Source organism: Bos indicus, chromosome 8 (genome assembly GCF_029378745.1).
Source record: "Bos indicus isolate NIAB-ARS_2022 breed Sahiwal x Tharparkar chromosome 8, NIAB-ARS_B.indTharparkar_mat_pri_1.0, whole genome shotgun sequence".
NCBI lineage: Eukaryota > Metazoa > Chordata > Mammalia > Artiodactyla > Bovidae > Bos > Bos indicus.
This window is the reverse complement of record NC_091767.1, coordinates 44,234,626-44,257,573: the sequence shown is the minus strand read 5'-3', so window position 1 is coordinate 44,257,573 and position 22,948 is coordinate 44,234,626. Positions and strand designations below refer to the sequence as shown.

Genomic DNA, 22,948 nt, shown 5'->3' with positions numbered 1-22,948 from the left:
TGTGTATTTAATATTCCTGTTGTAAAATAGTATTTAATATATTTGTTTTTAATATATTCTGATCTTCTTAAAGGCAGAGTTTTTACCTTACATATACACTGTTCAAATTGTCAATATGCCACGAAATGTATAGCAACTAGTGGAAGGCTCAATAAATCGTTGAAGTGATTAACTTATTATCGATCAATTAAACTTTGGTTTTCCTCTGTTCAGTCCACTTAAATTTCCAAGATTAAAAAAAAGTCTGTTAAAGAATGGTACTTCTTGTAATCTTCCACGCATACTTCTGAAGTCCATTAGAATTTTCATTTGCCTCAAAATCAATTTAAGTCTCAACAATAAAACATACTATACCATTCTTACTCCTTAACTAAATATTCAAGGTAAGCCTTTTCTATACATGTTTATAAGTTTTACAATTGCTATACTATTAAAAGTTTTACTATTTTTACTATTATAAGCATTTGCCAACCACAAAATGCTTAAGGGATTAAAAAAATTTTAAGTACTATTTCAGAAAGCCCCTGATATCTCAGATGCACTGGCAAACACCAACTGAAGAAACAGAAGAAAAAAGGAGATGTTATTCACTTGTTCATTCAAACATTTGAAATAAAATTTAATCACTGCATGTTTATTGAAAAAATGAGAGAGCAAATGTTAGGAATATTATATAAACAACAAAACTGTTAAAAAATAAACCATTCAAGATGAAATGTTTATGCAGGACATAAAGGTTGAAAATTAAAGTCAATAAAAAGAAAAATTAAGCTAGATAAATCCAGGGGCCTTTAAAAAAAATTGGTTTACAACATTTGTAAAAACAAACCAAATAAATCTATTACAACATAATCACATCTATTTATAGGAAGGAGAAAATTTAAGAAGAAAGAAAATGGTAAAATGCAACAGGAAGAAGACAGATACTAAGGAATGGCTTATGGTGTGAGTTAGGTTATCAGAGACATTCTGCACTGTAATCTGAAATGCAGGGAGCACATGTGGTATATGCTTGTAGAGGACTTAACACTAAGGGCATTCTTCTGCTACTTCTGCCAACAGATGAGCGGCTTCTGAGAATGCATACCAAATTAATTCCCCAGCTGTTCATATGCATAGAAGCAGCTGCTGCTGTTACTGCCTAACACTTATGGTAGTCTGTCAGCACCTCTAATCTCTACCACAGCAGACAAGCCACTCAACTAAGGTTGCTGCAGTACTTCCAAAGACAGAATCTCTGAATTAAGAACCAGGTGGCACTAGACTGCCAGCTCTGAGCCTCAGAGCTGCTGGCTGCATGTTGCTGGTCTAACAGCTGCTGAGATATTCTTGCTAAAAAAAAATAAGCTTAACAAAAATACTCCTGCACAGAAATTTTCTGAAATCATGATAGCACTCAATGCAAAATAAGAGTTCAATCTACAGAAATCCATTTCACAGATGTTTTAAGAACACATCTATTTTATAAAGTAAGGCACATCTGCATGAAAAGAATTAAAAAGAAGAACCTATAGGAAATCAAAATCAAAATATTTACAAAGAATGCATCAGGAACTTAAAGCTTCCTCATATTTTTACATGACAGTTTTACTTTGCAACTATGAAACACTAAGAAAGTTTTTAAAATATTAAAAAGTCATCTAAACATCTCAAATTAAGGTAAGATTCCTAATAGTATACTTTTTCAGATTTCTGTACTAATTACTTCCCTGAGTGGTTCAAAATCCTACGCTTTCTTCCTCGTTAAAGCAAAGGCACAGTTACAAACTATAATCATGGCTCTGAGGTGTTAGTTATAACGAGAAGTGAACACATTAACTAAATATGCTGAAGTAATATATAAAGAACATTTAAAACAAAATTTTGGGTCTCATTTTTTTTTAAATGTACATGTCTTTCTTATATTAGAATCAAACATAGTTATCAATTACTTAACTAAAATTATTTATTGTTAATATTAGTAATAGCTTTTAAAAGTACCTTGATCTCTGTGTTTCTAAAATTTTTCCCAGTCCATTTATTGATCTGAAATAAATATAAAAATGAGGAGGGTAAAAAAGTAAATGTTAACTTTTTAAAAAACCACTTCACATTATTTATGAAACATGAAGTGAGCATATATAAGTATATCATACAGCTAGAGAAAAATAAACAATAAGAAAACTTCCTTTTTTATAGTTTAGTTTTTTCCTTCTAATCATAAATCAGGTATATTCCACTTATACAATCAATGATGGTATGTAAAACTCTACCGCACAACTGACAGACTAGGGACTACTCTGTATTTATATAAAGACCCTTCACTTTAGAAAAAATGATTCATAAATAGCCAGTAATTCTAAAGTTCTTGAAATGAGTAAATACATCAAACTTTTAAACTGACACCTAATTTTCCTCAACACACATTGGTGGAAATGGCTGTACACACGCTAGAAATAAAAACCTAGTTACAAGTGGCTTTGACCCCAGCCTGTCCTCAGTTTCAGTCACACATCTGTTTTTTTAAATAGAATAACCTCTTCAGTTATTCCCTAGCTAAGATCTCTATCTACTCTGCCAGCCCTTCCCTTTCTGGTACAAAGATAATGAAATATGTTTCCCTTTGTATGGTGCCAAAAATACTTGTTAAATCCTTTTCAGTATACTGTATAATATCTATTTAAACAATCAATTTCATTACCTTTAGGGTTATTTGCTGACAACATTTGCTATTGTTCTCGTGGGTAAAAATTCCCAAACAATGATAGTGAGGCAAGACTCTACTAATTCACAAAAGTCTTAATCTTCTCTTTTGAATATACTCTATAATCTGATGGCTATTACCTCTCAAATATGTTTACTATAATCTGATGGCTATTACCTCTCAAATATGTTTACTTTCTTCCAACTGTTCAAGTCTAATTCTGAGTCAGTCACAAGTCTGAGGTTCAATGGAGGGTAAGAAACCCAAAGAGTGTATAATTTATCAAAGTGTTTTGTCAAAGTCTTTTCTCGTATTGCTATACAGTACAGGCTGGCAACAACGTTCAACTGCATATTCTACAAGCAATGGGAAACAATTTTACTTATTACTATTTACATAACAGTCTATTACGCAACAACAAAATATGTGATTCCCTGAATATGTGATTCAGTGACAACTGAAGCAAGTCAATCTTGAATCTTAAATTTATACAACAGTTACAGTAAAAATATTCTGTACAGTACATTTTTAATATGCAGGTACTTAATACACATTTCTAATTTTGTACCTAACAGTTGTTCTTAACTTGTTTAAATCCTCTTCTGAAACCAAGTCTGTTTTATTGATGATGATGATATCTGCCAAAGCAACTTGCCTAAATTAGCAAACAAAGAACAGATGTCAAGAGAAAAGCTAAGAAATGAAAAATAGAAAACACCTCCTCCAGATCAATTAGCAATTTAAAAGTATACAGTACTCTATGTAATAATTTGATTTACCCCTAAACTATTTATCATTCTTCAAATAATAAGGATGAATTGCATTCATCACTATATAAATTAAGATTTCACATTATTCATTCAAAAAATATTTATTAAGTGTTCTTACTGGCTACTCTAAAACTACAAAGATAAGCCTCAAAAAGTTTACAATCAAGGATGGTTTACAATTAGGATGATTTTCAACTCATGATTTTCTCTGTAAAGAAATGCATAATTCTGATATCCAATATGGTAGGAACAAGGACAGTCTACTTATTAAAGTATTCCATGTAATAGTTACCATAATTTTCAAAGAAATTACAAAGAACAAGTTCACTTAACATTCAGTTCAGTTGCTCAGTCATGTCTGACTCTTAATTAACATTTTTAAAAAATCTACACTAAAGAAGATATATAAGGATCTTGAATAATTACCTTCACCATTACAAATATGTATTTTCTCTATAAGATAGACACACTACAGAAATTAAGTTAAAGAATCCAGTTGACAGGATGCTGGATAACAAAATAGCTTACTATGATTAGAAATTCTATTTTCTATGATTCTTTAAAATTTCCTCAATTCTTCAGGAAAGTTTAATCACTAGGCTGTTTCCAGTACTGGTTTTACACTACCTAATGGTATAGCTGATTATTTTTAAAGAACAACCAGATTCTCAAAAATAAATCAACTTTAATTCACTGAAAAGCAGGTTTCAACAGTAGGTACATCACAATCCCATTTTTATTTAAGTAAATTTCATATGAATAAAGACTGAATGTGCACATGTCAAAATACAGACAACCGGAACTTCAAATTGAAGGGCTTCTGTATTTAACTTTATTTTGGTTTCTATGTGTGTGTTAGTTGCTCAGTCATGTCCAACTCTTTGAGACCCAACAGACTGTGTAGCCTGCCAGGCTCCTCTGTCCATGAATTCTCCAGGCAAGGATACTGGAGTGGGTTGCCATTCCCATTTTGCTACTTTCTATTTGGTTTACTTATATTGTCTATAACAAATGCATTTTAACAAGGAAAAAGCCACAAAAATATTTAAGTTTAGTCTAATGTGAATCATAGCTAAATACCAAATGAAGTGTTTAGCCAGGATTATAAAACAACAGAGTACCATATTCCAAAATGACAGGCAATCAACCACCTGCTTGCATCATCTGCAGCAAATCTTGGTTTGGGGAAGGGAGACCTCCCTTTTAAATCCAATAGCATATTCAGGGACTATTGAAAGTGAAAGTGAAAGTTGCTCAGTCATGTCCAACTCTTTGCAACCCCATGGACTGTATAGTTCATGGAATTCTCTAGGCCAGAATACTCAAGTGGGTAGCCTTTCCCTTCTCCAGGGGATCTTCCCTGGGACTATTCCTATTCCCAAACTCTTTCCCCATTAACAAGAATATGCTTAGGGTCAGCAAAATAATTTAAATATTCATAAGTCTAAAGAGAATGCTTCTCAGGTGGCGCTAGTGGTAAAGAACCAGCCTGCCAATGCAGGACACACAGGAGACATGGGTTCCATTCCTGGGTCAGGAAGATCAGCTGGAGGAGGAAACGGCAACCCACTCTAGTATTCTCGCCAGGACAATCTCATGGACAGAGGAGCCTGGCAGGCTGCAGTCCGTGGGGTCAGAAAGAGTAGGACACAACTGAGCAAGCACTGTAGACTAAGACTAAAGAGAACCCAATTAGAAGCATAAAGGTATTTAAACAAAAAATGTTCTAAACGTCAAACTGCAACTGTTTCTGTATTGTTCCTCTGTTGTGTTGAATAACAATGAACATTTGAGTCAAATGAATTACTGTGAAAGAAGGCAGGAAGTGAATCAACTCTGTTTAACAATCATTTTCAATCCCAAAGAAATCATATGAGAACAACAAAATATTTTTAAATGTTCACATATTAAAAGTTCCTCACAAAGTACAACTGGGCTCAGCACTCAGTTTATGCTGTAATATAGTTTTAAATAAAATTTTAGTTATCAGATCATTATAAATAGCAATAATTCAAACACAGGAAAAAGATTTTCCTTGATTATGTTTTTGTTTCTGTTTGTTTTGTTTTTCCTACCAATAATTTCCTTTTTCCATTTAGCCAGTAATCAGTAAATACTTTAAACAAATGAATACCTAGAAGCTTCATTGATAAGTCCATCAGGTTTTTCTTCTGCTAAATGCTAAACAAAAACAAAATTTGAACAAAAGTTACTGTGGTGTAACACACAACCTAAAGTCAACACAAAGGATTTTTACTTCTTACCTCTAATAAAAACTTCAAATTCTATTGGTGGTTTAGTCGCCAAGTTGGGTCCGACTCTTTCGACCTCATGGACTGTAGCCCACCAGGCTCCTCTGTCCACAGAATTTCCCAGGCAAGAATACTGGAGTGGGTTGCCATTTCCTTCTCCAAGGGATCTTCCCAATCCAGGGATCAAACACAAGTCTCTTGTACTGCAGGTGGATTCTTTACCAACTGAGCTACCAGGAAGGTCCATTAAGTTCTATTACTGAATATCCAAATTCAGGATTAACTTTTCTATCTGAAACCACTTTCTTCCTCACCTGTAAATTTTTTCCTACAGTGAACTTATGGGGTTTTTTGAGGGTAAAGTGAGGTATAAGGGCTTAAATTTTGTCCTCTGACCTCTTCTTTTTCTTAAATGGAAAACCCTCCAGATTTAAATAATGTCATAAAAACACACAACATTATAGTTCAGAAATTAGGCATTTTCCTTTTTACAAAACTGTCCTTGTTCTAAATATTCATTATTACTTATTTTTTTTAAAAGAGATAACCACCAAAATTTTACTTTAGTAAACTTCCCTCCATTCCTAGCCCTACCCCAGAACCAGGCACATTATGAACTTGTACTGGGCCCTTCCAATTCCCTAGAAACAAATGATCTGTGAGAAGGACAGTCTTATATTTAGCAAAAAGTTGGTTAACATTTTGAAACCTACACTTGAATGATCTGGCCTCTCCAGTTAACTTTATTTTGCACCTTGCCAAAGTCAAGCTAGCACCAAAAAATACTTTGACAGAGAAGTCCACAGGATAGTTTTGATCTCTCTGGGAGTACATATTATTTTTCCAAAATCCTATTTATATTCCTAAAGTCATCAGTGTCATAAAGTTTTCTAAAAAATGTTTCACCTTCATTACCTTAACCTTCAATAGATGTTCTCTGTCACAAGAAAAAGTTGCCTACTAATGTCAGAGGCAATTTGATTATATAACATTTTTTGTATTTGAATTGAACCCCACAAATTATTAAGTCCTTTTATAAACATGGTCTCATTTATCCCTAATAACAATTATGGGGAATGACTATTCTTATTTCATAAAAGAGAAAACTAAATCTAACACTGTCACCGTCACAGGATACCTTTTCATAGGGTGATTTTTCAAAAATTGCAAGAGGGCTCAATAGAAGTAAAATGAACATAATTTAAAAACCTTTGTGAAAGCTTTTTATGTCATATAAAATCATTCTTGTATGCTGCTGCTAAGTTGCTTCAGTCGTATCCGACTCTTTGCGACCCCACAGACGGCAGCCCACCAGGCTCCTCCATCCCCGGGATTCTCCAGGCAAGAATACTGGAGTGGGATGCCATTTGTTTCTCCAATGCATGAAAGTGAAAAGTGAAAGCGAAGTCGCTCAGTCGTGTCCGACTCAGTGTCATTAATAACTGCATAAAATTATATGCATAATGATCACCTAAAATTACATTCAACATTATTTCATCAAGTCAGTTTTACAATTCATGAAGAGGTAGAGCATTAAGGTATTTGGATAGTTTGGAACCTAAGAGCAAACTGGTAATCATTTTATTTACTAGTCTTGGTAAAATCTATAGAGAAAAACTTTTTTTCTCCTAAAAGTTTGCCAAATTCTATTTTTAGGGAAACCAGTATAAACTAAAACTAGAGTAATTATGCACTGATTCCACTTTAGGTGCAAAATGATACCACTTTAGGTACAATCCTATAAATTCAACTGGCAGGCTACAGTCCATAGGGTTGCAAAGAGTCAGACATGACTGAAGAAACTGAGCATGCATGCTGAATAGATAAGTGGATGTTGTTATCTGAAGAATACTACATAACATGCAGCAACAAACCCCTTTCTAGTCAGCAGGAAATCTATTTAATAAAGATGCATTTTTACCAATGCATCTGTCTCTGAATGATCCTATAATATTGAATTCTTTTAAAATTTTGAAATAGTTTCAAAATATTATATTTTGATCTTTTGGAAGATTTATTTACATATGAATTTGGGGCTTTTCAGCTGTGAGCCGGAGGAGTGTGAAAAAGATATAGCAAGAAAATCAGAGTTTTTTTAATTTCTGTGCCTAAACATAACTAATAATATAGTATTTTCACAAAGTAACTCAGGTTTTTAATACATCCAGTCTCTAGAAAATCAGAAATTTTCACTCGAAGTTAATGGGGCATCTAATCTATCTTCAAAAGATTAGAAATTTTCACTCAAAGCTAACATGGACTGGACTAACGTTTTATGATCTCTAGGAAGTCAAGAAGCATCAAATGCACAAACATATTAAAATTGCCCCAAATAAAAACCTACCAATAAGTACAATTCTATTAATAATGATATGTAATAAACATATAAAAAAGCAGAAGAGATAAATGTCCCTATTCTATGTAAATATGAAGGCTATACAAACATAAACAAATAATAAATGCACATTAACATTTATTTTCTCTGGCTATCAGCTCAACATGTCCTTTATGCAACTTCTTGTCTTCGAAAGTCAAACTGCAAAAAGACTAAAACCAGTGTCTGCAATTCAAAAGGACATTTTCCAGTGACTTACACCATTAGTCATTAAGTCCGATGACTCCCATTCACAAAGTTAAAAAACAGAGACTGTGACATTCTACTCTACCTGTACAGGTAAGGAAGAAAACATTTTTGCAATGTTTTTTTCAAAATATTTTATGTGTGTATATCCCCAACAGATGCCTCATTGCTGCTTAGAGACTGGCTTTTGCTTACATATCAGAAAAGATTAAAAAATATTTGGCAGTACTTAATCCAACATACAGAGAAGGCAATGGCAACCCACTCCAGTACTTTTGCCTGGAAAAATCCCATGAATGCAGGAGCCTGGTGGGCTGTAGTCCATGGAGTTGCTAAGAGTCGGACACAACTGAGCGACTTCCCTTTCACTTTTCACTTTCATGCATTGGAGAAGGAAATGGCAACCCACTCCAGTGTTCTTGCCTGGAGAATCCCAGGGACAGGGGAGCCTGCTGGGCTGCCGTCTATGGGGTCGCACAGAGCCGGACACGACTGAAGCAACTTAGCAGTAGCAGCAGCAGTAATCCAACATATCACAAAGGTTAAGGTTCCACCCTCTAACTTAGCATAGCATAAAAATAAATCCTTTGAAATAACACCACTGTATGATACAACTTCAGGAAGGGTTTAGAGGGTGTCCTTTTCTACAGAAATAGAAACAGGCTGGTAGGAAAGAAAGAAAGTAAAAAACACTGTTTTGACCAAAGTAGAAAGAAATCTAGTGTCAAAGATGTCAGATGACACTATAAAAAAAAAAAAAGCAGCAGCATTTCTTTCCAATGGATTGGTTATAGCTAACACTATTTTAGCTTTTAAAAAAAGATTATTGCATAATGTCAGTCTATTTATTTTTCTGGTCTTTTCTAAGCCACTGTTTACTGACTGAATTGTTTCAACAGCTTGAGCAATATAACAGAAGAACCAAAAAGAAACCTCTGACTTGACCTTTTCTGTGTAACTTCATTCTTTGATTCTATTGCATTAAATGCTGTCACATTCGTAGAACTGAAAAGGACAATGTCACTAGCCTGGGTGTCAAGTCCTAAGAATAGAGACCTGTCATTTGAAGTTGTCCAATTCTTTGCCCATGATTAAAAAATGAATATTTCAAATCAATGGGTGACAATCCCATTAGAGTGATAGCCCATGATATCAATTACCACTTCAGTTTCAATTTGGCTGGCTGGCCACAGGGTACCATTTCTCAGGTTTACTTGTGATGGGCTGGCTCTGTGAAGCATGACACCCTTAAATTGCTGCCCATTATCCAAGTGTCATTCCTTGTACTGCCTCAGAATTCTCAGAATCACAAGCAGCTCCTAAGGTCAAGCTTTGCAACCAAAGGAATTGGACAAGTTGGCAAATTCTTTATATAAAGGAAAAGTTATTTATTTGGCACCTGACTTAGAAAATCTGAAGTTTCCATTATCCTGACAGTATGTCAGTTTTGTGTAGGTATATTGATTTAATAATTTAAGAGGTTTTATCAAGGTGGCAGGGGGTTAAACGTTTATTGTGTTTGCATTATTCAGAATGTTGCTTTGCTTTTTTTGGCTTCTATCACACTCATAATAGATTCTATTTAACTCTTTTCCAGACCCAAATATACATAAATACATAAAAAGTTTGATTTGGCGCAAAGCACTTTTAAGTCCATCAAAACAAACAAACAAACAAAAATCCTACTATCCATCCTGTAAATATTCCAAATTTGGTAATAAACATATAGGGGATGGATTCAAACATGCTCTTTAATAAACATTCAGTGAAGAATTTTGACTTTTTTCATTTTGTTTTGCTTCTTCTGTAAACATTTTACTAGAAATATGATTTCAGGATAGCTGGAATATTTCAGAGTAAAACTATAATATTTGGGATCTTTCTTTGGTTCTTAAGACTATTAGTAAAATTTGACTTAACATCTAAAAAGGAATTATTTCCCAAACTTCACAAATTAGGGTCTCTCCATTCCTGAGGGAACTGAAGGGCCGATGAAGGGGTACTGGTAACCCATTTAACAAGCCTGCCATCATAATGTTATTGAAGGTTTGGAAGAAAAACAAACTTGTTCAAATTAAGAAATTCAGTTATAATGTGGGATAGAACACAAAATGGATGTGAATTTTAAAACATTACATTTAAACTTCTAAGAAATGATTACTCTGAGCATTATCCATATTCCCAGACCAGATCAAGAGATGGAGGATAATTTCATTCTCTTCTGCCTTTAGTAATAACTCACTTGGAAAGTTGAGAAACACTACTTTATACAGCAATATGCATTTTAAAATCTGACTATTTTTCATTTTGTAAACTGAAGTTGATTTAAGCATAAATCCTGATTTCTTCAAAATACGGCAAAGCACTATATTTTTTAAAAACTCAATCATCTCCAGCTTGTGTCTGACAACAGTTTAACAAGAAAAATAAGCTCTCATATGCTCGTATCAAGCTCAATTTCCTCTATCAAACAGAAAGACTTATCAATATTGGGGCTGAGTCCTAGGGAGGGGTTACACACACCCAAACTTTGTGCTGTAAAGAAAGAAAGAGAGAAGTCGCTCAGTCGTGTCCGACTCTTTGCAACCGTAAGTCCTCCAGGCTCCTCTGGCCACAGGATTTTCCAAGCAAGAATACTGAAGTGGTGTACAATCTCCTTCTCTAGGGATCCTATAAATTTTTCTTATTATAAATATTACACTTTCAACTTAAATCACATCAAGTCAGAGAAGGAGAAAATAAACAGTTAACTTAAAAATACAAAATAATAATTAAATGAAACACAAATTTCATCTATTGTTCAAGATACGTAAAAAAAACTATTTTTTTTTTTTACCATATTTGTTTTATTCCTCTTCATGCTAAGTTTCCAAAACATGATCTATTAAATTAAAAATGTAAATCACTGGCTTAATATACAGTTCTCTGATAATATTACTGCCATTTTAAAAAGCAATATCTTTCATATTTACAGTGGAAAATTATTTTTGTTAAGGATATTTCAAACAGACACAAACATAGAAAAAACAATATAATCAATCCTCATATACCTAGCTCTTAACAAATAATGAGTAACTCACAGAAATTTTTCAACTTACTTTTAATCCATATTTTGAATCTACAACAGTTATGATACCTACAAAGGAATAAATCTTTTAATCATTTTTGCTCTTAAGAATGAAAATTTAATGCATTTCCATTCACAAATGTCACTCAATAAAACATTGTTTTTTTTTCTCTTGCCAGCATTGCAATTTAACTCCATTCCATTAGTAAGTAGATGCATTTCAAACATGTCCTTAGCACTATTCTAAGGCACAAGATAGGATATAATAAAAATAAATGTTTAAAATTAAATAAAAAAGAAAATAAGATTTCTCTGGCCTTTAAAAAGCTTACAATCCAAAATATGATGAGATGAATTTCATAATGTAAAGCGGAAAGTGATAAATCACACAAGATAGCTTATCTTCAGTTAACTTTCACATAATCAAAATTGAAACTTTTCTTATTTAAAATATTGCTTAACAAATCTGAGGCATCTTAGAATATCTTATTCCTAACATCTCTTACCAATCTAACTCACACAGTTCTTTTATCTAATATGTACCTAAATTTCCAAATGATCAATTAGTTGGGCAATCTCTGAATTTATATACTAAATAATCTTTGGAAGGATAACAACAGAATGAGTTTGATGATGCCTAAGGAATTTAATCAGCTACATTTCATATACATTAGGGCCAAATGATGAGGCCCAGTTTCAGTAATTCTTAAAGTTCACCCCTTAGTCTAGGAAAATATGGTTTCTAGAAAGGTGGGGGATGTTTCAGGGGACATATGTGCCTAATTCAGAAAGTTTCTAATATGCCTTAAATGAAGCCTATGAACAAGACTGCCCAAAAGTGTTAGTGGGTAATGGATAGGGAACTTTGTTTAACTGTTACCTTCAAGAGAAAAGGAAAGTAGAAATTTGATCCTCATACTATATATGTTTTTTAAAATAAAAAGTTATATACTAACTGCATAAATTAAACATCAGGGAATATAGTAAAGCTACATAGTATTTTTAAAGGAAAACCTTAATGGAAACACTAAACTGGGAGATGAGATTACAATGGACATCTAGTTCTAATACTGTTTGGGACTTTAGAATCTGTTCAAAGACATCATCATCACTGAACAAGCTTAAAAAGAGTATCAATACAAGGAATTAGAAGTATAATATGAATAAACAAAAACAATCTTAACATTACATTTTACTTGAAAATTTAAAGAAAAATTCATTTCTAAACTTACCATCAAGATAAATATCAACCCCTAATTCAGCATCAACCCAAAACATAGAAGCTACAGCACCTGAAAATATATAATAATACTCATCAAATAAAAAACATTTCTTCAAACTAGGAAACAAAATTCTATCCATAATTATTTAATCTGCCCCAATGGATAGCAGGCAAATACATATATGAATAAAATATGGGTTTTCAATCTTCTTAAGGGAATATAGAACCATTTATTATTTTATATCCATTTCTTGCCCTCTCTTTTACTTCAATTTAAAAAAGAACAGGTATTATTACAGACAAATACAATATCAAGCTTTTACCAATGCCATAATAATTTACCAATAAATATTATCAAATAATTTGAGCAGAATGGCTGTATGTACATAGGTCTAATTTTTATTTTCTCTCTCCTGAATAAAATAATCATACAGTTCACAAATAATTATCTCCCTAAAGGAAAACAAAGCAAATACAGATAAATCCAAAATCAGTTGTTCAAATTTTTTTGTAAATTTTCAAAAATTTAAGTTTTACAGAATAAAAGTATGACAAAATTAATTAAGGTCTTACTAATAAATCCTTACACTATTTATTAGTATGGTATATAAAATTTAGAGAATGTTTTGAGGAAAAATAATTTCTAAATAAGAAATTAAAACTTGTTTTTGATAGAAACTGGTTCAGCACCAAACCACACACCCTGATTAGTATGCCACAACACACAAAAAAGAAAACTGACAGGAAAGAAAGAATTTGATTTTTCAAAGCATCAGAGCCCTATTAGTGACAGAGCTGTCGAAAAGAATGAGTATGGGGAAAAACAAGGATAACTGAACTCATTCCAATGTCTAAAGCTGTCCACCTACCCTGATGAGATGTGGTCTCCCAAGCATCACTCTGTGTCAACAATGAAATACCTGTCAACTGTTTACAGTGATTACTCATGCAGGATATAGCAAGGGCCACAAGATCTAATGGTTTCCTGATACCTATTGATTTTTTCCTAAAAACTTAATAGTTTTCCAATTTGACTGAAATAGGATTTGTGAGTAACAGGGGCTGAATCAATGCCTGTCCTTTCAAGGAAATTACTTTACCATGACAATTATTTAGCTTAGAACCGGAGGGTGTCAGTCTTTTCAACAGGAAACAACTGAATTGCCAATAAAAATTTTCTTCACTTACTTGACTAACAACATGATTTTAATTAATGAAGGAGAAAAAGTAAATCTACTGTGAATTATTTTTAAAAGTATTCATTTTTCCACTCAGTAAAATTCCTAACATTGTACACAAATATTTTTTAATTCACTGATTTCTATTCAGATAGCTTATAAGTCCAATAGTTCACATTTGCATAGTATTAATTTGAGCTGTAAGACTATTAGAGCTTTTATTCGAAACCTAATGTGTATCTTTGGTTTAATACTTACCAGACTACACATGAAAGAACTACTTAAAATTTGGATGCAGGTGTTTAACAGGAGAAATAAAGATGAGGGAATGCAGTTAATCAGTGATTCTAAATCCAGGGTGATTTTTCTCCTTAGGAATTATTTGGCAATGCCTGGGCAAATTTTTGGTCATCTCAACCATGGGAATGCTGCTGGCATGTAGTAGGTAGATGCCAGGGACTCTAGTAAACATCATACAGTGCACAAGATAGTCCCCTCTAATAAAGAATTATCCAACCCAAAATGTCATTTATACCAAGTTAAGAAACTCTGAGCTAAATTACAGAATCTCCATTCTTCAAAATCTCATAAAACATAAACTAAATAAAAATTTGAAAGTCAATTTTTATCAGCAGCAACCAAATAAACAATCCCCTGCCATAATTTTTGGATGATAGTAAAAATAAGAAATAGAAAGTTCTATGTGATTTATGATAGTTCTTATACCTACCCCAAACCTCAACAAGAGTTATACAGAAATAGTTTACAAAATCCTATATTTATCATTTTATTCCAAAATCATGAGAAGTAGAACCAAGGGAGAAATAAGCAATACAGGAAAAGGTAAACAAAGAAATTCAAGAGTAAAATTTTCTGCCTCCACATTTTCAGGGGAGAAGGTCATTTTCCAGGGCTCAAAGCGAAATGGAGAGAGAGGTCTGAAGCTCAAGGATGCCCCTACAAAAGGTATGGGAAATCTATCCACAAGTAGTTTGAGCTAATACAAGAGCAGAACACTTGGTATTGTGAGAGAGCAGAGCCTAAAATATCACGCTGCCCATCTGTCTCTCTCAACCACTTCTTTTCTCTCTGCTTCCCCATCCCTCAGCAATACTCAGCTTTCAAACTGAGGCCCAAGAGACCAGCAAGTTTAGGTAACATGAGTAGGGTATTTAAAAAATTCATGAACACCACATCTAAGTAGAGGGAAGTTCTCTGAGTCTCCCACATGAAGCATAAACACAGTGAAAAAATTATGCGTATGTATTACAGCTTAGGAGAAGCAAAAAGAAGATAAAAGGAGGAACGGGAAAAAATGAACAAATAAACGAGGAATACCAATGGCAAAGAACCTGTTCTGAATGGAAACATAATTGAAGAAACAAAAGAAAATTTCCAAGAGTTTTTTTTATAATAAGGAAGATAAAAACAATATAATCTTAATTAAAAACAAGTGCTAGGGAATTACCTGGCAGCCCAGTGGTTAAGACTTAGCACTTTCACTGCTAGCCATAACCTAGGTTCAATCCTGGTGAGGGAACTGAGATCCCCCAAGCTGCATGGCATGGCCAATAAAAATTTTTTTAAAAGGGCAAAAAGAAACAACTAATTTTTTTTTTTTAAAGGCAAGAGGTAAAAAAAAAAAAAAAAAAAAAAACAAGCTCTAAAGCAAAAAGCAGAATAATATGAAAAAGTAGTTTGGAATGCTAAAGAAATAAACTTAAGGCCAATATACCATTATTTAATGAATTAATTCATTTAAAACATCAACAGACATTGATGGGAACAGAATTACTGACAAAAAGGAAGATTTGAGATGATTACAGTAAATGCAGAGGCAAAAGGCAAACCAAGACAATTAGAAGATAATAAATATGGAGAACAAATGAAAATTCAATGTAAGAAAAACTGGTGTCATAAAGAAGAGAACTCAATAATTTGACAGAAAAGTTCTTCATGGTAATAAAGGAAAAAGTACCTAAATGAAGCACTAAACCTACAGACAAAAGAGTATATTGTAATTCCAGGAAAATATGATTATGAATGACCCTGAGATGTATCTTGGCTATATTACTGCATTTAAAAAACAAATTAAAATTTTTTCAGGCATTTTAAATGAAAAAACAAGTCACTTTCAGGGAGGCAGTTAAAAAAATTATCAGACTTTTCTACAGTAAAATTCATTGCTCCAATATAATAAAATAATGACCACAAAGTTCGAAGAAAAGTGTTCTCTAATGATATTATCTCCTGCTAGCTTGTGGTTCAAGAATGAAAACAACAGGCAGACTCTCAAACATAAAAGAAAACAACACTGAAACTCAACAAACACAGCACTCACAAATCCTTCCAGGTGAAATGAAAATATTAGATGAGGAAACTCAGCCAATCAAAATATTAAGAAATCATAGAACAACATTTTCAAAGTTCTGAGGGAAATAAATTGTGATAGAAAAATTTTATACCTAGCCAAGTCATCCCTCAAATATTAAAAAAAAAAAAAAAGAAAGAAAGAAAACCATTTTCAAGCAATGAAGTATGCAAGATCTCCAGGAATACAAGACTGAAAGCTTGAAAAGATTACCAGACCATGTGTGTATGCACACATGTGTGCTAAGTTGATTCAGTCGTGTCTGACTCTTTGTGACTCTATGGATCCTCTGTGCCAGGATCTCTGCCAGGATCCTCTGTGCGTCGGATTTTCCAGGCATGAATACTGGAGTGGGTTGTCATGCCCTTCCCCAGGGGATCTTCTCAACCCAGGGATCGAACTGCAGTTTCTTATGTTACCTGCATTGGCAGGCGGGTTCTTTACTACTAGTGCCACCTGGGAAGCCATGATCATGAAGTTCAGTCAATCAAGAGACTGATCAACTCAGGAACTCAGAAGTTACTGTGCTGGTAATGACAACTGAAATAGTTTAAACACAGAACTAAACAAAGTATAACAGAATATAAATGTTAGAAACTTGACAACATAGCAAAGGAAACAATGAACCAAAACCAGATAGGAGAACCTGGAATGTGTTCATTCTCTCATCCTTTATGCCAGACAGTCAATAGATACTAACCTGAAACTTTAAATGTGTAGTTAAAAAAAATAACTTGTCCAATTTATGTCCTTTATAATCTTTTATTTTTTTAACTCACATCTCTAGCAGTGAAGAAGTATTTATCTGACATTCAACAATTCTTTCACTTCTTTCAAGTTCTAAGTTCAAGTGAAAGTGAATTAATAATTATTAAGAATAGCACCCAGAATGTGATCCTATTTTATAAAATTACCTCAGCATATTTACTCAGAGAGCAGGCTCTCCCAAACTTACGCATGTGTGAGAATCACATAGGGGGCCTATTGAAACAGATTTCTGGGTCCTGCCCTCAGAGATTCTGATTCCACAGAGCTGAGATGAAACCCAAGAATCTGTATTTTTCCAAAGCTCTCAGCTAAGGCTGATGCTGTCATTCAACATACCACAGCAAGTAGCCCTGGCACAGAGAAATCCTGGAATAAAATTTCCCTGTTTGTATTTTACAGTAATGAGACACAGGGCAACATTTTTCTTTTTAACTTTCTTCTTTGTATTTTCTTAGGTACTACTGCATTTTTTTTTAATAATCAATGTTTCATTTTTAACCAAACAATAAAAGTCATTACTCTAAAGAAAGAAGAAACATTCATCTGTTTATACCTACAATCTGTGCAAAAGCTTTCTCTGAGATTTTTATTTAACTTTTACTTCCTCTGAAAAGCCAAACTGTGTTTTAGTAAATTCACCTACTCTCAAAATCACAAGAACTTTTCTCTATACAGTGGCTATAACAAAAGACATTGATATTTCAAAAAAAGGCACACAGTATATTTCCCTATCTTACCAGACTTAAATTAATTTTTAACATCAATGTAATGGTTCAAGTCCTATCATCAGTCAGACCTCTTGGAAATGTATGAAAATGTATGAAAAATCCATGCCTAGTATCAATATAAGGACCCAAAGAGCCCAACTCAATCCTAATTTGAAAACACAGGTACAATAGTATTATGTAATAGTTCAAAATAAATTAACAATTGATTATGGTGAACCTTCAGTGCACTCCAGTATTCCTTTTAAACAATTATGACCCCTTAGTTCTTTAATATGATTTTATGGTGCAGTGTCATAGACTTAGATGAAAAAAGAAATGGGTCAGACTTACAAAACTAAATGTTCTGCAAACTAGGAATAAAATGTTACCTAAATGTTATTTGGGTAAGAAGCAACAGAAACCCATGGTTAGGAACAGGTAGACTTTGTGTAGCTTTCAACGGGGAAGTTTAGATGTAATTCCATTCATAGTTAAAACTTCATAGATAATCATTACTAATTCCACACTAGAAAAAAGGCCCAGTAGGGTTTCCCTGATAGTTCAGTTGGTCAAGAATCTGCCTGCAATGCAGGAAACCCCAGTTCCCTTCCTGGATCGCAAAGATCTGCTGGAGAAGGGATAGGCTACCCACTCCAGTATTCTTGGGCTTCCCTTGTGGCTCAGCTGGTAAAGAATCTGCCTACAATGTGCAAGACCTGGGTTCGATCCCTGGGTTGGGAAGATCCCCTGGAGAAGGGAAAGGCTACCCACTCCAGTACTCTGGCCTAGAGAATTCCATGGACTGTATAGTCCATGGGGTCGCAAAGAGCCGGACATGACTGAGCAATTTTCACTTTCAGGCTTGATTTAACTCCATACCTTATAATAATATTTACAATTAAAATGATTTCAAGCTTAGTAGTAGAAAACCAAATGCTAACAATTAATTTAAGAGAATAAGTATTTCTGGGATTTAACTCCAAAAGTCCTTAAACATATACCTGAAGTAGAATGTCTCCTTTTTTTCTATGTTTTATTAGATTTTTCTGAAAGTTTTAACAACTCTTCTTCCTACCAATAATCCTAAATCAACTGATAGAAATTGAAATGCTATTAACATGTTAAAATTATCAGATACTTTGATTGTCATTCATCTGCCAAAGAAACATGACTCAGTATTTTTTCTCCTTTAAATAAAAAAAAAAAATTAATCTAGAGTAAAGCTTTAATATTCATTTTATATATTTCTCTAGTATATTTATTTATTTTAAAATGTTTAAGAACTATGTTTTGGTTTTTAATAATGACATTTCTTACCAGGATCTGCTAATCCAGTGGTCTCTAACAGTATGTAATCAAATTTCCCTTTCTTCTTCATCAAATTCTCAATAGCTCTAAGGCCATTGTCCCTGGGGAATAGCAAAACATGACATACAGTTGATTGCCTGAATATTTTAAAGTGATCATCACAAACATTTAAAAATATATTTAGCAACCAGGAATAAACATATCTTTAGGCATGCAAAAATTTACTTCACTCCTAAGCTTCTAACATGTCTATCCAGTTTCACCAGTTTGGGGGAGCAGAGAGGAATGGATGCACATATGCTGACAAGTATTAATATATTAGATAAAAGCAGAGGGAATTTTAATTTACTGGACTAAAATAAGTCAGAACCTGTTATTTTTATAGCATTATGAAAGAAAAAGATCAATACAGACAATGACAAAATGTATGAATTACAGTAGCTTAATAGAACAGCTAAAGGGATATCTACAATTAAATACCTTTTATTTCTGTTCTGAATAAGGGTGGTAGGCTTTAATTTCCCTTTTTTCTTAATAATATTAAAAACACAAGAAAACATTTAATTTTAAGTGGCTAAGAAAACCTGTTGTGCTTTAGCCTTCATATACACTTGACTCAGTCAAAACATCTAAGATAGTAAATGATTTAGAAGAAATTTAATTCACTGGACTATACAAAATCAACAATACAGGTATTAATTTTCATAATTTGCTCAACAAACTTTTGAGTGACTACTATGTGTCATTCCTTTTCTAAGAGTGGTTATATTGGTGAATAAAACATTCACTGTCCTTGAAACAACTATCACTGGTGGAACATGAAGTGAGGTTTTTTCTTTTTTGTGGTCATTTATATTGTTTTTAGAGATTGAAATCTTGGAAATAAGACCAATAACTTACTAAATTCAGAACAATCATTTTTAAAACATGAAATGAGACTTTTGTGCACCACAGGGATCATTAATTAAAACTTGATGTCAAAAACAACAACAAAAATAAAATTCAATAAAATGACCACAGTATTAGAGCTAAGACAATGAGAAACACTTTAAGAAAATGTATCCTAACCTTGGTTCAAATAACTAGATATGCAGACTTATAATGTCTTTTAGTCTTAATTCCCTTATATGTTCAGCAGGCAAAATAATATCCACCTGGAAGATCTATATTGTGAATTAACAAGATTATCAAAAACAACTAACAAATCTCCAAGTACCTAAAATTGAGACAACATTTCTCCTTAATCCTTAACATTTAAGGAATAAGATCATTTTAAAAACGAAAAACAAAAGCCTGCTATTTCTCTCTTATAACTGAATTAATGTGAATAATTGAGAAATTTAGAAAGGACTTCATGAGAAGTCCACAGTGACCACACTGCCATAATGTACCAAACAGCATTAAAATTAATCAATTTCCATCTGTTAGAAAAAGAAAATGCATCCTAATAGGTGTATCTTCTATTTGAAAATACAATGAAGAAGATTATGAAGATTCTGTTAATTTATGTAAGAAAATCAAAGCTGGAATATAAGCAATAAACATTTATAGAAGCCAACAAGCACAGAGTATATCCATTTCTCACTTTACAGAACAGCAGAGGCAACCGTTTCTAAGTTCCAGCCATTCTTCGTAGAGTTCTCCATCTTGGCTGACAGCTAAGGATTTCTCCACTGCACTTCCTGGTAAAGGAAGCACTCTTTAGATTATGTCCACTCGTCAACCAAAAACAAAGATGAGGATACTCAATAGTACAGCAGATTTCGAAGCAGAAAAATGTATTTCATAATTTGTATTCTTTCATTCTGTTCAGGCTATCTCAATATTTTAAACTATACTACTCTAGATTATTTTATTTTTTATTTCTTTAAGAAGATTTAAGCCCCTAAAGAGACAACTGCAAAATTAATGAAAGTTACCTACTTCCTCTCTAGGCCTCTTACTAGACTGCTCCCATTTCCTAATAAAATAAAAAAGCTATTTTAAAGGCATTCTTTCTTGTCCATGGCCAATTCTCTAGATAGACCAGTATGTTTATATATTGGTTTTTAACATATGCCTTTCAGTCTCTTGCGTATTTTTTCTTTTCATTCTTTCTCTAAATTGTTTCAGTGTCTACTAGACAGACTGTTCAGCATTCCCTGTATGAGAAATACCCTTAGTTCATTTTAAGGAAGTTTGCTTGGCCAGGGTACCAATGTGCTCAATTACAAATTAAATTTTAATCAAATACACACATGTTTCTTAGCAATGCTTACTTGAGAAAAAAATAAAGTATATATGACAGTCTGAGATGTTTGTTATCAAATAAGAATGATTTAAAAAATCGTACTTTTCCTCCAACAAAGAAACATGCCCAAGCCAGGAAAGTTCTAAATATCCATTAAAGCAAATGATAAGGAAAAAAAACTAAATAATTTTTTACTGATATATATTTTATGTTTATGTTTTAGTTAGGCAAGGGGTTGCTATAGAACTCAGGGTGTAGAGAACATTTACAAAATGAAAAGGAAAGTATTGTAAATGCTGTAAAGGACAAAGCTGTTAAAAAAAAAAAAAAAAAGATCCAGAAAGACTGAAGAAAAATAGTAACAAATGATAATAAATGTAATCAGTGTCCAACAGAAGATCAATTCATAAGAAGTTAGAATAAAAACTATGATTTTTATTTTTGTCTGGCAGGACTCTTTAGTTTATTGAAATCCTCTTCAGTTTATTAAAACCAGAAATCAAGTTCAACTAACAGCCTTCATCCTTTTCATAAACTTAGTTCCTTTACTAATTTGCAACTGAAAAAAATAAAATTTAAGAAAAATTCAAATGAAGTTATATTTTTTTAGCTAAATGTGAACTTTTATTGAAATTCAGACCTGAGAAGAAAAACTTATAAAAGTAATCAGAGAAGTATGTCTAACACTGCTGTATAAATTTCTTAAAACACAGTTCAGTGAAGACAAAAAACTGGAAATTAAATACACATATTTTCACAGATAAGTGAAGTTGCTTGAGGATGGAGACCACATATTTATTTTCTAAGCCTTCTATTTTAACTGCTTTGCAGAATAATAAACATTCAATAAGACAGACGTATTTTCAAATATTTTCAAAACCTGCAATTAAACAATACAGTCAGCACAAAAGGGTCTTCCTAATTGGTACAAAAATCTTCCTGAATGATTTTCTTTCATCTCCTTAGATTTTTACTTCTGGAGTATTTATGTAAAAATTTAATTAATTCTGGTATGAATTCTAAAGTCATACAAAATAAAATTTTATAGAAACAATCTGATTTCAGTATCTCAACTCCATACAAAATAAAACTTGACATGAAGTGAAGTCGCTCAGTCGTGTCCGACTCTTTGAGACCCAATGGACTGTAGCCTACCAGGCTCCTCTGTCCATGGGATTTTCCAGGCAAAAGTACTGGAGTGGATTGCCATTTCCTTCTCCAGGAGATCTTCCCGACCCAGGGATTGAACCCAGGTCTCCCGCATTGTAGACAGACGCTTTACCATCTGAGCAACCAGGGAAGTCAAAACTTGACATAAATGAACCTAATTTTTCCAAAACTATCCATAGCAATGTGTTCAAGTGATAATACCTTGCATTTTCATTTCTGCATATGGAGTATCAATTCACCAGCTGAATTAACTGTTCAATACATTCTTATAGCACAGCATTTACTGAACTTTACTTACCTTCCCCAAATTCATTTAAAATCACTGCTATTCTTTTACTATGTTGCTCTGTCAAAATATAGTTAAGAAGTGTTGTCTTCCCAGCACCTATAAAACACGTTTGTTTTAAATAACAAAAGTCAAAAGACTGATTTTAAATGGACAAAAAAGTTTAAAGAGTCCTAACGCTCTTTAAAATTTGCATGTTATTCAAATATTATTTAACGATGGTAATATAAGATTCTAGAGGGAAAGATTAAAGTACGCTTTGAAAACTATTAAAAATGCTTTATGTCTTATAAAATTTTACAAATATTTATAAACACTCCAATAAGGTGGCTTACATATCTTTCTTTGACCTCAT

General features: G+C 32.9%; 1 protein-coding gene across 9 annotated transcripts in view; it reads right to left on the bottom strand.

Moving 5' to 3' along the window:
* The window catches only part of LOC109562931 (putative COBW domain-containing protein 7), a 73,131-nt gene that overhangs the window by 25,425 nt on the left and 24,758 nt on the right, over positions 1-22,948 (bottom strand). For 8 of the 9 annotated variants that reach the window (XR_011568049.1, XM_070794616.1, XM_070794614.1 and 5 more), the window contains exons 2-9: positions 22,606-22,692; positions 20,493-20,589; positions 18,917-19,008; positions 12,586-12,645; positions 11,385-11,422; positions 5,588-5,634; positions 3,252-3,338; positions 1,981-2,025 (exon numbers count right to left, since the gene is read on the bottom strand). Coding sequence is in view for 8 of the 9 variants with exons in the window: in XM_070794616.1 (XP_070650717.1) it covers positions 1,981-2,025; positions 3,252-3,338; positions 5,588-5,634; positions 11,385-11,422; positions 12,586-12,645; positions 18,917-19,008; positions 20,493-20,589; positions 22,606-22,692 (553 nt within the window). In the remaining variant the exon portion in view is untranslated. The remainder of the gene's footprint in view (positions 1-1,980; positions 2,026-3,251; positions 3,339-5,587; positions 5,635-11,384; positions 11,423-12,585; positions 12,646-18,916; positions 19,009-20,492; positions 20,590-22,605; positions 22,693-22,948) is intronic. The other variant, XM_070794617.1, reaches the window with a different exon arrangement.